The 15,347-nt window shown below is 42.4% G+C and overlaps 1 protein-coding gene across 3 annotated transcripts in view; it reads right to left on the bottom strand.

Moving 5' to 3' along the window:
- PLB1 (phospholipase B1) overlaps positions 1–15,347 on the bottom strand; it is an 85,731-nt gene that overhangs the window by 5,105 nt on the left and 65,279 nt on the right. For all 3 annotated transcript variants that reach the window (XM_068676633.1, XM_068676634.1, XM_068676635.1), the window contains 11 exons: positions 14,642–14,702; positions 13,874–13,932; positions 10,910–10,968; positions 9,608–9,651; positions 8,361–8,460; positions 6,935–6,986; positions 5,289–5,369; positions 4,103–4,168; positions 3,459–3,553; positions 2,195–2,276; positions 763–867 (listed from right to left, as the gene is read on the bottom strand). In XM_068676633.1, the coding sequence (XP_068532734.1) occupies positions 763–867; positions 2,195–2,276; positions 3,459–3,553; positions 4,103–4,168; positions 5,289–5,369; positions 6,935–6,986; positions 8,361–8,460; positions 9,608–9,651; positions 10,910–10,968; positions 13,874–13,932; positions 14,642–14,702 (804 nt within the window). The remainder of the gene's footprint in view (positions 1–762; positions 868–2,194; positions 2,277–3,458; positions 3,554–4,102; positions 4,169–5,288; positions 5,370–6,934; positions 6,987–8,360; positions 8,461–9,607; positions 9,652–10,909; positions 10,969–13,873; positions 13,933–14,641; positions 14,703–15,347) is intronic.

The raw sequence follows: 15,347 nt of genomic DNA, 5'->3' as shown, positions 1-15,347 counted from the left end.
TACCAATATTCACAGCTCTTATGCTGACCCTGCCATCGAACAATGCTCCGCACTGAACAGAATTATTAAAAAAAAAAATCTGATTGCTTATTTTTGCTTGTTAAACTTCCACAATTCAGACACAGGCTTAAAATCTTTCAGGTGTTGAAACTTGTGCTGAATTTCAGGAAACATCAAAAACTGTGGATTTATCCAGCTGAGGCAAATGTCTGTCTTAGGGAAGATCTGCCTGATCGCTGTCAAAATGATAACCATTCTTTGGACTTGAAGGCTGGCAGAACAAAACAGGGATGATATGACAAAATAAGTATTATGTAAAACTGAATAGTTTTGACCGGGATTCATGCTGAGAATTTGTCCTTTACTACAGAGAACATGCAATGCTGGAGAAAAGAAGGGAGAATCAGCCTTTGACTTCAAAGGCTGCTTGCTTTTTCCAGCCTTGGGTGAGCTAGGGATACAGCGTACTTCCCCGTGTGCTGGTTTCCATGTGAAGGTAATCTGAACATATATAAAAACCTAAATTGGAAGAAAATTGTGGTGAAGGACAACTAAGCCCTCCAACAATGGAAGCAAAAGGGGACATGCAATTCAGATGAAGCTAGAGTGTGCCTTTTTGTTTTTTTTGTGTGTGGCCACTGCACATTCGTGTGCTGCTAGACTGTACAAAAGAACTAAAAACAGTCCTTGCCTTATGGATCTTACTGACTTAGAAATCAAGACACTGGTCCTTGCATGATGGGAAAGAAAAATGGGACTCACCCTATTCAAGGGCAACACAGTGTTTCGGAAAAATGGCTGCACAACAACTGCAAAGTCCTCACGTTGTTCGTACCGACCACTGTTGACCAGCTGTAAGGCTTCAGCCTGTATGGAGTTGCAAAGTTAGAAACAGAAAAGTAACTCAACAAGGCTCATCTACCATTTATCAGCTATCATAAAAACATTCATATCGCACTTCTTTCAATGTAGGTAAGCATAGCTCATTAGTACAAATCCAGCTGAATAGTACTAAGCAGTCCAGAGAATGGCAAAGAAAATAATTTGGAAGAGATTTTCATGAGTAAAATGCAAAGAAATGAGGATAATTTGAAATGTAAAGTTGCTTAACTGGGGGGGGGCAAAAATGTATTTCATACCTCACTTACTGAAATCAGTGCTTCACAAGCATAAGAAGATTAAAGTTTACAGAGAATTAGAAAAAGGCGCATGACCAAAATTTTTAGAAGTGAAGGGTGAGTTCAGAATGCCAACTTGAGATGTTCAAAGCATGTTTAATTTTTCAGAAAGGTGTGCTTGAAATAAAATAATGCATAAACATTGAATATCACCTGTTACTTTTGAAAACTATGGGCACAGACATTCATATAGATAATAAAAACATATAATTATTACTTTCCAGCTTATGGTTATAAACTCTAAGGCTCCTGGTCGTGTCTCAGAACAGTCCTCGCCCCATTCCCTTAGCTAAGGAAAACATTCCCCTGGATAGGTTTATACGAATGTTTAAGGTCCATGTTTTCCAATATGGACCTTTTGAGCAGCCACTGCCAGAGACAGAATGGAGGAGTGGAGAACATACTGTGATCTGATAGAGCAATCCTTGTATTCACAGGAATAATGATAGAAAAATCTTCTGCTCCAGTGCCTACTTACAGCCTTTGTTAAATTTGAGTGAATCTTAAGCCCTGAGGCTACAAAAAGTTACTCTTGGGTAGCAAGCTGACCCATGGTAAACTATCTGTGTACTAGCTCTCAGCCCATGCCAAAAGAAAGGAATATCAGGTTAGTTTAGTTCATTTTCTTTGCTAAGAGTTATGACAACAGAGCTGATGCAAGGTCATTTGTCATCCTTGCAGTGGCATGTTAATTCATGTGAGCTGTTCAATGGATTCACAACAGACACGTATCAACAAAACAGCCGTCATCAGTAACTCCTTTTCAGCTGTCCAAACAGCAACTGGAAACAAAACTGGTTTCATTCTGCTGCCATCTCAGAACTGCGCTCAAATCATAAGGCAGCAAAGACTTGCACTGCTGCTAGCCAGCTAGCAGGCTAGGGTTTTAATTAAACTGTAGCCAAGCTGTTTCCAAGTCACCCCTCTCAATTCTGAGGATGTGTGAAAGGAAGAGGAGTGAAATAAGAGATATGAGACACAATAGAAGATGACCAGTTACAGAATCAAGGTGTTACCTGAAAATCTCTGTTTACTCTCTTAATTTCTTGTAGTTCAGAAGAGTTTTCCTTGGGGTTTAAGAAGCATGGGCAAATATTCCTTCAATGAAAGAAATACAAAAATTAAAAGCCAACCCAGAGTAGTCTACGCAGTGTTTCAGCAATGTGTCTGTTCAAGAAACTCAGAATAACTGCTCAAAGTTTGCGTGCAGAGAGAGATCCTCCTTGTCGACTTACGGAAGGACAGATACTTCAGAAAAAAAGTTCTTATTGAATTAATTTTCAGGGAACACTTGTCACAGACAGTAAGAGATGCAGGACTCACAACTCTTAATAATCAGGTAAATGCACTTATGTCACACATTAGCAACATATCATGTTTGCCAATGAAAAAAATAACACCACATAGTGACATCCAGCAGAATTTCAGAAATCTGGGGTTTTAAAGGTAGAAAAGATAAATCGTTCATGTGATCTGACTCCTCAGACTACTTTGTTTCATTCTGTTACCCCTAGACCAAGAGGTAATAACCTATAATTCACTGAAATACGTCCTCTAAGAAGGTGCCTAGCATTAATATGAAAACATCAAGCAAGACAGTCAATTCACTAATTTCCCCTCTAGTGTGTTCTAGCAGTTTGTCAACTCTATTATTAAAAATCCGTGCCTTACTTCATTTGAATTCAGTAGGCATCAGCTTCCAACCACTGGCCTGTTACACCTTACTCTGCTAGACTAAACAGCCTTTTTATGTCCGTGCTGACTCCTCTGAAGGTGTTCCTAATTTCTAAATCAATTCCCTCAGTTGTCTTTGAGATTTTGGCTTCCTCCATTTGGTGGGAAAAGGAACTCTTGGTCATGCGTTGTGCACTGCAGCCCAGCCTGCACCACAGGTGATGCAGCACTGAATGCAAAGAGGCGTTAGGGATGTCAGCCTGAGCTGTTGAGCAGTGAACAGCTAGGTGAAAATGGCTTTGAAGTGCAGTACTATGGCAATTGTATAGTGATTTATGCCGTGATAGGCTGCCTTAGAGCTAAGAAAAGCGACGACTGACTGCAATCTACAGGTGCATGCCTTTTAGCTGAAGTATTGGAAGAAGTAATAGAAAGTCAACGCGAACTGGTGTTACTCATCTAAGGGCAGCAATAAAAATGGCTTAGAAAGCTCAGCGTGGCTATCTTACCGTAGTGGCAGTTTGGACTGATCAGAAAAGAAAAACACACCAAAAAAAAAAAAAAATCCAAGCACTTTAAAGGTGAAGACCTGTTCTGCTCACTTACATTGCTGTCAGAGCGCACTCTGAAGAGCTTGCTGCGATCTGACGCAGTCCAGAAATCTCCAGTATCTCCACCATGTTGACAAAGACTCTTGGAAGCTGCAGGGATTATAATAAACAGACATACCGAGTCAGAGAACATGATACCACTACAAAGCGAGAACCAAGTGCCATCCGCAGGTCAGTGAGTCAGTGCAAACTCCACTGGCTGCAACCAATGGCATGCGCAAGGGTAATGTATAAAGGGAGGGGGAAGGAGACGTATAGTGGATGTCAGCCAAAAAATCCCTGGCAGCTAGCACAAGCTAGCTGAAATGCTGCTTCACTCCCTGGGGCATTTCCATTTTCTCTAGGGTAAATGAGACTTTGCACAGTTGGTTTAGCCAGCAGAACCAGCAGTAAGGCTGGGATATGTTCAGTCCATGGCAAAAACACCATGCAACACATTTTTCCTAAAACTGCAGCCCACTGTCCCAGGGTATTGTCTAACACAAGTTGTTAGGTTGCTCCTCAATGCTGCATTATGGCTCCAGCTATTTGGAAGATAACCTCGTATGAAACATAATCACTGCAAGTCTATCAGAGCTGAGGAAAAACACCAGGGTGCTTGCCAGGAACATAGCTTGCTAGGGTATCTTAAAAGTTTACCTCATCGTAGAAAACATCCAGAGCGTCTTGGAGGTGCTTTACATAGTTTTGCACTGAATAGGTTTCCTGTGTGATTAAAAAAATAAAAATAAAATTGGATCAGTTTTCATTTAGTAACTAAGAAGTTTAACTGTTTTATCTGAACAGCTGAGTCCACAGACTGTCTAGTAGCGAGGTGTCCCGTGGGAAGATATACCAACTCAGTGCTCCTTTCTGCTTCTGATGGCAGATATATTTTTGGATCAAGAGGTTTATGGCCACGTGCACAGAGGTTGATAGTGCTTGTATTTCCATGGCACTAACGTATTCACTTAATCTCTGCAGAAAATCCAGAGGTATAGAATAGTTGTGGGCAGAGTCTTTCCCTGATTAATCGCTCCATAAACAACATCTTCAGATTTCATGTTGTCTTTTATGGGACCACATTACAAACAGAGCAATATATTTCTCGGTTTGTTGGGTTTGCTTTTTTGTTGTTGCTGCTTTGTTTTTTTTTTAAACTTCCAGTCTGGGGAAACTGATATGGAGGCAGCCAGACCTCACAAAACCCATTGGCAAAACAACTTTGTGAGTGTAGTTATAGAGGTGCAGCCATGGGGGCCAAAGAATGCCTGCAGCAGTCTCTAAAGGAAACTGACCATAACTGAGAGAACAATCCCCAGTTATCTCGATGAACTGGGGCCCAGGCTCTCATAGCCTGTGTTATGGGAACCTTCTCAGAGGGGATGGCTGCTGGCAGCGAGGTAAGACGTCTTTTTCACCATAAACTGATGGTATTTCATTGGGTGTCATTCTGAAGTGAGAAACGGGCATCCCCAGTAATAACTACATGGAGGCACTTCCCAGAATAAAGCTTCACTTGTGTCCCCATAACAACACACCAAAGACACCACACTGTCTTGATTACTTTGTCCAGCTGAGCTGGAAGAGCTCTTCAGTTTATATCTTTGTTCAATATGGGGAAGATTGATGGTTCTTAAATAATGCATTACTCTGGAGCTACGGTGCCCCAAAATTAAAAGCTGTGCACTTCTTGCTGATACAATACAGATGAAAGGAGCAGTAGTCCTAAGTGCTTTTTAAACCAAGAGGAGCTTTGGCTCACGGAGGGAGAGAAAGGTTAAATTTCCAGGGCTGGTCACCTGCCAAGCGCCCAAACAAGCACGCCTGCCTCAGAGATACAAACCTTATCAAAGCAGTATTGACACAGGTCATTGCCTCCAATGAGGATAGTGATCAGCTTCCAGTCCTCCTTGAAGTTAATTTCCTAGCGGCACATAAAATAAACAGATTTCAGTTTCCATCGCTTAGGCATGTAGAGGTAACATTTACAGATGCAAATACAGAGGGTACAGACAGCCCAGCAGAAAAGAGGCACGCTGAGTTAAGGCAGCAGCAGCAAAGCGGCTGTCTGGGGCTACGTGCGAGTTATTTGCTAGCCTAGCTGCAAGTCACCTTGGCTTCTGTAAGGGTATCCCCTCCGGCAGACAAGGACTGTCAGGGTGGCTGAGCACAGGACGTGCGTCTGTGGCAGCAAGCGTGCTGAAATAGATCCCAGCCTCGGGTCAGGGACAGGCAGGGGACATTTGCCAGCCGTGGCCAAGCGCTGTGGGCAGCGTGGGGACGAAGAGTGCTGGGAGGGGATGCTGGAGTGACCTACGGGAGCTGGGCAACTGGAGCCGCTGGGGATCCCTGCCAGCTGGACAAACGTTGCCCCTATAGCCAGGAGGGGAAAGGAGTGCCCCAGGGAACAGAGCAGATTAAAATAGAAGAGTCCAGGAGGCCGGTGACTTCACTGAGCTCATATAAGGGCAGCTGCAGCATCCACGTCACCACAAGCTAACAATAGGCGCTGCTGAGAGCTGGATCTCATCAAAACATTTTGTAGCTTTCAGTACAAAGAAAGGAATCAAAGGCAACTATTTTTAGAGCGGTGCATTTACATAACAAACATCTGCAAAAGGATCCCACAAATAGAGGAAGGGCCTGGGAATCACCCATAGCTCCGAATTTTCCTCCTTCACTAACACTTTGCTCAGAAAGCTTTTCATGAAGAGGAAAAGTGTGGCACGGACTTTCCCCCCCCTTCCTTTTAAAGCTGTGCAAAAAGCAGTGAATACAACAAAGACCCAGAGCCATGTACTATTTTACTGAAGAGCCATGCCAGCTCCCTTCACTCTGCCAAACAATTGGTAACTGACAGTGGGGCTAGCATGCAGCATCCATCAGCAGTGCTGGCACACAGAGACACATGCTTTAACAAATCCTGCTTATGCAGTACCTTCCTTTCCCATTCAGCCTGAGCCAAGGAGCACCAGGCACTCCAATTCCCTTACAGGGAATACTTTGGAGCAACAAATCACACCCAGTCAGACACTCAGACAAATTCAGCCCACGCTTGGAGCAGGATAGCTTCAGCTTTCTCCCATATTTCCCTCCTAAACCTCAAACCACAGCACCTGGCACTCTGCCTTTTTGGTGGGTGCCCCTTGCAGCCCTCAGCAGAGCAGCAACAGAAGGTTGGTCCCCACCCTGGTCAGTTCCCCAAAAACCTTGTGACATGGCAGGGATTCAGCCCATCCTGAGGATTCGTCTCTGCCCTGTGTGTCTGCACACTACCTGTGTGGCTTTGCATGGGTAAATCTTCATCTCCTAATAGTAATGACTAGTCCCTGGCACACCAGAGACAAGGACACTGATTTTTCTTTCATCCGTAAAGCACTCATCACTGCTCGAATGTCCCATCAATTAGTCATCTCCCAGAGACCACGCAAGCGCTGAGGGGCAGCCCAAATATCCAACCATGATGTTTGTAAGGAACAGTCCACTTACCGAGCTGCTTCTCATTAGCTCCACCAGCTCACGTGCTTGGGCTGACATATTGCTGGAGAGAGAGGACAGAAGCGGTTTTGGTGCATGCTCTGAAAGCACATCATCGTTTTGCTCTCCCACTCCTCACTTCAGGGACCTTTAGAAGCAGCAGGAATCAGTGCAGAGAAAGTGATGCTTCAGAGGGAAGAGCAAGTAGAAGGACCATGAGCAGCAGCAGCAGCACAAATAATCTGATCCAAAAGGGCTTCAGTGAGGATGGCTGCCAAGTGATGGGCAACTGGGATGGATTCTACACATCTCAGAGCTTGCTTAAATGCATTTTGTTTGGAGAAAAACATGAATGCCCGCATGTACAGAGACATTTAGCTGCATAACTCCTTTTCTAGTTGTGTGTGGGGGGGAGTCTGGTGCTTACACAGAAGCTGGGCACCTAACCAGCTTTCCTGACCTGGCCTTCAATTCCTACAGCCTGTCACAATGCTGGAGGATATTGCTTACACTGTGGAATCACTGGGCTGGAGATTCCCAGCTCAGCTGTAGGCAGGGTGCAACACCCACAGAGCAAAGCACAAACCATGCCGAGACACCAGCTGGAGACTTGAGCTCCTGACATACTGGGATGCAACTGTGCTTGAGCCCTGCCTATTTCCAGCAGCTACATAAATGTGGCTACATTATTTGCACTCCCAGAGCCATAATGACTGTGCTGAGCCTTTGCTCAGGGCACCCATGAGGCATTTAGTAGCTGCATAGGCTTTGCTAGCTACCCTGAAACTCCCTTGCAGTAAATTTAATGACTGTTAGAGGTGTCACAGGCAGTCTTGGAAACATTCTGTGAGTATCCATAGAGCAGGCAAAACATGTGCAATACAAACTTTTATATATTTGAGTTCGTAACAGACTAGTAGAGTTTTCCTTCAAAAAGGAAGAGGAATCAATTCCCAGCTGCTCACTCTCTTTGAATTAAAACCAAGGATAGTTTTTAATGCCGTTAGGGTAGCAGTGGGCCTCTGTTTGTTAGTTTGGGGCACGTTTCCCAGAAATCAGGGAATAACTGAGACATGGTCATGAACTTTTTCTCATTACAAACACAGCCTGAAAATGAAGCAGGGAGCTGCATACCAAAGGCTGGGCAGAAAAAGGTACCAATAGAATAGGAAGCATAACTAAGGCACTGACTCAGAAATTCTGCACAGAGATCGAATGAAGAAAGGGTGTTTGTCTCTAACTTATAAAACTTACAAATTAAATCCCCAAATACTGAATTTAAAAGTATATAATCAGTAATCAAACCACAGAAACACGCACAGCACAAGTAAGCATCATCAGCATTAACTCAACCTTAAGATACAGTTCAAAGCTAATCTGCCAGTCCATCATTTCTCTGCTACCCGCTTTACCCTTTCCTGGCCGCAGCTGCACTTACCGTGCAGTGGCACCTCTCTGTGCAACGTTGAATCCAGCTGTTTCCTTACTGCTACCAGTGGAAAAGCCAAAGATGTTTGGACTGAATTTTTTCAAGATATCTTAAAAAGAGAAGACGTAACGTTCAACCATCCACAGTACAACCAGCATTGTTGCTATAGACACACCTGCCTCGGAGACTTCAGTACAAAATTATTTCTCCCTGTGGCCTTGAGGAGCCAGGGCCTGGCAACCCTTAAATCACACAGCTCCCAGGGAATTCACCGTTCTTGAGTATGAGTGCCGGAGCAATCATGGTTCCTTCCCTTCATGTAACAGCAGCAGATGCTCCAAATACAGCCCTCTACCTCCTGGTCCTCCAGCTTCTCATTAAGATAATATTTATAGCAGAGAAGTGAATTATATTCATGTTTACAGGCTTCAGTGAAACCCTCAGCAGTGAAGCGTGATGCCTGAAAACTATTGTTGTTATTGTGTCTGTAGTGCTGTCTGAAACCTCTTTGCAGTCTCACAGTGCTGTATACATAATGAAATGTATTTTCTATTTTTCCTTACACATGATGTTCGTCATGTTACATATCAGATCTCATTACCAACAGTGTCAGGTATTTTCAAACTGCTCCACAGCACGGAGCGTGTATAAATAGAAGAACCACTGTGAACCAATTCCCCTCTAATTTATAGTCACACTGACCACTTAGTGGTTTCTATGGCAACTACAGGAATCAGTTACGCACAATGCTACGACAAGAAATTTATAGTATTTTTAGATTTTTTTCAATGTGATCTACCAATTCAAAATCTCTGGGAGAAGTCACCAGGAAACCACAACCTTATCAACAATCTTTTCTAAGTGGATCGCTAATTGTTTCATAACTCTTCATTTGCCCACAGCCATTACAGTCAGTCATTGGAAAGCACAAAATGAAATAAAGAAGGAACAGATCGGCCAGGAACTTCTGCCACCTTCAGCACATTTACTCCTCATCATTTGTATCAAAAGGATGCAACTGTCACATGCAGATCCTGTGATGCGGAGGGGCTGAATCAGCTTTACAGCTAGGAAGGTCAGTCTGGGTTTCAGCTGTGACTCTCGTGAACTGCTCGTATCCACAACAGATGGGCACCCCCCGCTGTTTGGGAGGAAAGTGTGATCATTTCCAGATGTTTCCTAGCATCTACTTGGACTACTTTCAGAGTAATTACTTGCCTTGCTTTTCACTCACATCGGTTTTCCAAGATACTCACTAGGTAAAGTAGTTTGGGTCTCGAGGGTCCCATCACCTCCGATGCTACAAAGGGAAAGAACAGAATCACAAAGTAGGATTAGTTCGGCAACCATCTGTCTTGCTGTCACCATATGTTGCTGTAGCAGCCCAGGAAGGTAAAAAGACTAACCTCAAACAGGACTATGAATATAAACCAGAGGACAAGTAGGAATTCAGGGGAAGTACTGAAAGGAGATTTCAGATTAAATCAACCAGGGTTTCAGCTAAGGTAGAAACTATGCCAAACTAGGAATGGAGCATAGCCGAGAAATAATTTTTCATATGGACATGCTGGGATGCCCATCAGAGAAAGGCATTTTTCCTCACCAACGTTGCTCCACGTGACCTTGCTGAAATTACATTTGTGTGCAGTTATGCATAGAAGAGAGACTGCATTAAATGCTCATTAGCCACCTATTTAGGATTCTGCAGTGTTGATTATGAAAAAAAGCCTCTGCATCTACCATTCAAATAACATCTTTGTAACAAGCCAATACTTTCTTACACCACCTCTGTCAGACCCTCTGACATGTCTATGCTTGCATGTACATTTAGGGTGGGGGTAGGGTGCAGAAAAGAAAGATGAATAAACATACGCTTGCTTATCTACCATACATACTTTTGCCTACATGAAATAGGCAGTTTCCTTCCACTCTACTGTGGACATGGAGGCTCATATCCACTCTAATATATGATGTCATTGCCCGCTTTGTAACCACAAATATATTTGGGGTATCTTCACTGAACGTGCATGCCGTGTTCTCACCGTGTTTGTGCCAATTCACACTCACTTAGATTCTCTAGTGTTAGACACCATATTAGATAATCACAACAACAGCAGCAATATTTTGAATAAATTCCGGAGGGACTAGTAGGAGGTTGAGATAATTTACTCATATTAATAATCTAGTACTGCCAGACGGGGGCACAGGAGCCTGCTGGTAGCAGTCAGGTCTGGTTAAAAAAAATAATAAGACAAGCAAACGCACACAAAACTAACAACACAAAAATCACTCCCTTTCTCTTCCAGTTCTGATTCCCTCAAGTCCTTAGCCAGCATAATCACTCTCTGCATCCTACCCTACCCCTATGTTTACTCTCAGCAGGGAGAAATTGCTATGATAGAAGTAGAATTTAGCTACTACAGCTGTGTCAGCACACCCCTTTGTGTGGGACATTTCATTTCCATTTTTTTTCGGTATGTAACTACTCAACCAGGTGACCTGCACTTTTAACTGTGTCTGTGGACAAAAATGCCAGAGAGGAAATCAAGAGTTTTTACCTCCAGGAAAGTCCCCTCAAGTCTGTTTGTAGGTCGGTTGAGTGGCCTCCTACAGCAGTCTGGAAACGATGGAAAGAATCATTTATACAATACCAGAAGAAAAAGGTGTTACAAGCTTAGGTAGGACAGACAATGTGATATGAAAGCGCTGAAGGTAACATTATTCTGCATACAGACATTTTTTTCTTCAATATCTCTGTTATAGCATAAGTGTTCCATGTTCTCATTAACCAGCCTACGCTGCCCCCAGTCAGCCCTGCATCTCCTACACTTCAAATTCATGGCCTTCTCCTCATATTCAAAAGCATTTCATCTAGTCAATAGACCTTGGAGCATCAGAGATATAGCCCAGCCAGAGGGCATCAGGCTGTAAGGCCAAAGACATATGGCCTTGGAACTACAACTCTAATATTAGTTTCAGCAACCCTAGGGGATCCAGATTAACATCTACAGCTTTCTATTTGTTTGGATTTTTCTAATGGAAAATGCTTCATTCTGGCATTTCCTGAAGAAAGCCGATTTTGAGAGACTTAATAATCCAGGGAAAAACACTGATGAAAAATTCCCTGCCAGTTTAGCTGTAAATAAATCAGTAGAGGAGCTGGCTTTTAATCTGCCAAGAAAACAAATCTTTGGTGCAAAACCCACTTTACTCTTCTGGGACCCAGTCTGCTAGTCTAACACACAGACTTAGTGAGGTGTAGGCAGGCTCTTTTTTTGCCAACACAGATAAGCGCGTTGGCATATCTATTGCTTTCACTGTGCAATGGTGCTGGGAAGTTGGACAGATGCATTTCCAGCCAGTGACATGACAAAATTGCTCAACGTTTCATTAATCTCCAACTGCATTTAGGCTGAGAACAGTCTTCTTGCAGGGTGAGCTTTACTATTATTATTATTTTGTATAAAGAAAAGCCACCATAACAAAGAAATTGGTGATGGATTTGAGTGCTCACAGGACTGGGAAAAGAAGCTTATTTAACTAAAAAAAAGACAACCAAACAAAAAAAAACCACCTTCTACCAAGGTCAGCACCTGCAGTTTTATAGTTTATTAACGGTTTAATTTCAGTTTGTACTCCTCAAAAAGACATGTCCTATTTTCAGCTGGGATAGAGTTAATTCTCTTCATAGTATGGTGCTGTGTTTTAGGGTGAAAATAGCATTGATTGCACTGAATCGCCTTTTCTGCTAGGTGTGTGCAGGAAGCTGGGAGGGGATGTAACCAGGACAGCTGACCCAAACTAGCCAAAGTGATGCCCCATACCATGTTATGTTATGCTGAACAAGAAATATGTGGGGAGTTGCTGTTGCTCAGGAACTGGCTGGGCATCAGTTGGCTGGTGGTGAGCAATTGATTTGTGCATCACTTGCTTGGGTTCTATTTATTCTCCCCCCCTTCTTTTCTGATTAAACTGTTCTTATTTCAGCAGACAAGTTCTTACACTTTAACCTTTTTCAATTCTCTCCCCCATCCCATAAGGTGGGGGGAGAGAGGAGGGGAGAAGCAGCTGTGCTGTGCTCAGCTGCTTTCTTGGTTAAACCACAGCTTCATGGTATCAATACAGCCCTGAATACTGACTGCATTCAGAGCTCCTCTGGGAAACACCAGGAGGAAGAAATCAGTGCCTTAGTGGACCAAGACAGATCTTTGCTGCAGTCCCTCTGCACCAGGGATGGTTATGAAGTACAAAGTATGTGTTGCTGCTGGCTATAATAGACTTTTTGTGTGTGTGCAAATGTGTGGATGTGTAAGCTTGTGTGATAAATACCATATTTGTGTCCTTCCCCCCCAGCCCCAGCCAGTACTACTTCCCGTAAAAAATGTCACACTTTCCTGTAGCAATGGCATCCAGTAAGAATTGCATGAATAATGGCAGTATGAAAATTGCCTTGCTCAGCTGTTGAGACAAAGTCCTCAAGCATCAGTCTGGCCCTTATTGTTAGGGATGTCTGAGAAATTTCACGTACTGAAGAATGAAAATTTAAAGAAGAGATGTGTGCGCTAGGGGGAGGAAACCAAGCAATTAATTTTAAGTGTTGTAGCCATGGATAGGAGGGAAGGTTGCAGGATCATTACTGAGGTCTTCTAAGAAAAGCTCAAAGCTCAGTAAGCAGGAAGCCAGGATTACATCAGGAACACCAAAATCAGTTTTCAGAGTTAATGAGGAGGTGAAGACATGCACACCTGCCAGTTGATAAGCCTGACCATTTGAAGGCTTTAGTCCATTCAACTCCTTCTGAACTCTACAGGAGCTGAAGCTGCTAGAATGAGCACAGGTTTAGCTCAGGAGTTAGAGTTCATGTTGACACCAATATCTGCCTTCATCCCATGCCAGAACAATTCTGTAGTGCTGTGTAATTTTGGAACTTTTTCCTCAAAAAACTTAAGTGCAGATCTGCAGTATTTCCTGTTATTCTTTTTTCTGGGGCCTTTATTTTCTATGATTTTTTTTTTCCCCCCATGCATTTCTCAATACATGACATACATCATAGTTAAAACTGAAAGGCACCTAATCCAGGAAGCAACAGCTGAAAGCAAAATTCTGATATACTGAGATGAACTATCCCAAGAGAGAAGCACTTTGGTCAGCTATCAGTTATTTCCATAGGAATTTACAGCAAGACCTCTTACTGCATGAAAAATGCCCCTTACTTGTTCTTATGTCAGAAAATACTGTTACTATAAGGGAGACCTCTTCCTTTTCAAAAACACTTGAATAGATTCTGTGCAATGGAGAATATGATCCCATTTCTGTCCTGGCCTGAATTATTCATTACTGGATTACACAATTGCCAGTGTCACTCAGATCCCTTCAGGCTATTTGTTCTCAAAGGGGCACAGGTAGATGAGCTTTGCTTTGCCAAGCCAAAGCAATTTTCTTTCTGCCTGACACAACTGTGTATAGGTAGAAAGCAACACTTACTCTTCTCATTCTAAACGTGGCAATACCGCAGTACTTACAGTCAGGGAATCTCCCAGTGCGCCAATGACTTTGATGTCAGCAGGCTGTAGCTCATGTACTGAAAGAGGTAGGAGAAAAATCATGATTAATGATAACTGACTTAAAATACTATTTATCAGAATAAATAGCAGAATAAAGGTCCAAGTCTTTAGTTCCAACCGGATGGTATTTTTACAGACTTTTAGGGAGAATGAGCCTCAAGTTCTTTGTATCCACAAGGCAAAAGGCAAAGCTTCTTGCCATTTGCTTGCAACAATGTACTCAACCAACAAGGAAATACAGACTTTAAAACAGCTTTTCATATGTAGGAAAAGAGTGAAAATGGATTAGATACGTTTAGGGTTTCTAAGGTTTGGGTCATAAATCAATACTTCCCATTAGCAATCTGCCCATAAAACCTCCCAGTTATGAACAGCACTGCTACTGTGCTTCCTATCAGACACGGCTCGCCAGGTAAATCACACCTGCTGAGCCGCTAACCAACCTAGGCAATTTTAATCTGCCATGTTGCTATATATAATATATGGATTTGATAAACATAATTGTATTTATCCACAGAGAGTACACCTGCTGTGCTGTAAAGCTTGTCACGTATGGCAGGATGGACTTTCCTGCTTTGCAGTTAAATATATTAGCTTTTATTGTTTGCTTTCTACCTAGGATTTGCAGTTTCAAGATCTTATTGATCTTGAAAAAACAAAAACAAACAAACAAAAAAAGGTGAAATCTTTCCTGTTTGGGATTTTAGCTCATGAGTTCACTCTCACCTGATGTTGGGACACGACTGGATGGAGTCTGTTCTGAACAAGACAGGTCACTGCCCCAATTCTGAAATGACAGTTTATCAAATTGTGTCACGTTATGGTTAAAAGACAACATGGAATACATATATCGTTTAATTGTACAGTAAAGGCCAAAACCAAATTCAAAAATAGATCTTATTTTGGTGCCTATACAGCTGAAGAGTCATAGAATCATAGAATCTTTTAGGTGGGAAAAGACCTCTAAGATCAGTCTGTCCTCTTCTTTGTGGAATGCTGTCCAAACATCAATTACTTTTGGTGACATTTTCTAGCCAAAACACATCTTTTTATCAAAGCCAAAACATATCATCTAGAAATACTGCTTATAACAACAGTTCCATAAGAAGAATATATTTTTTTCCCTCCTCTACAGCCTGGAGATTTTGTCCATGATCTAGGAGATAGCGTCTCCAGTTCTGAAGTACTGTCTGAAGAGATACCAGATGTAATTCCAAAGAAAACAGAAGTAAACAGAAGTTACATTATATTCATGTATTACATTTTTACTACTTTCTGTTTACCTGCCTATTCCTCTCCTGAAAACTTTCAAAAATTGCTTGTTTCAGTGAACATAACATTTTAAGAGAATTTGAACCCTCTGATGTTTCAGAAAACAGAATTGTCAGCCTCTAAATAATTAGATTTTACCATACATTTGTAGGAGATATCA

The sequence above is a fragment of the Anas acuta genome, chromosome 3 (genome assembly GCF_963932015.1).
Source record: "Anas acuta chromosome 3, bAnaAcu1.1, whole genome shotgun sequence".
Taxonomy (NCBI): domain Eukaryota; kingdom Metazoa; phylum Chordata; class Aves; order Anseriformes; family Anatidae; genus Anas; species Anas acuta.
Note: the sequence above shows the minus strand (reverse complement) of the source record. Positions and strands in the feature narration are given on the sequence as shown.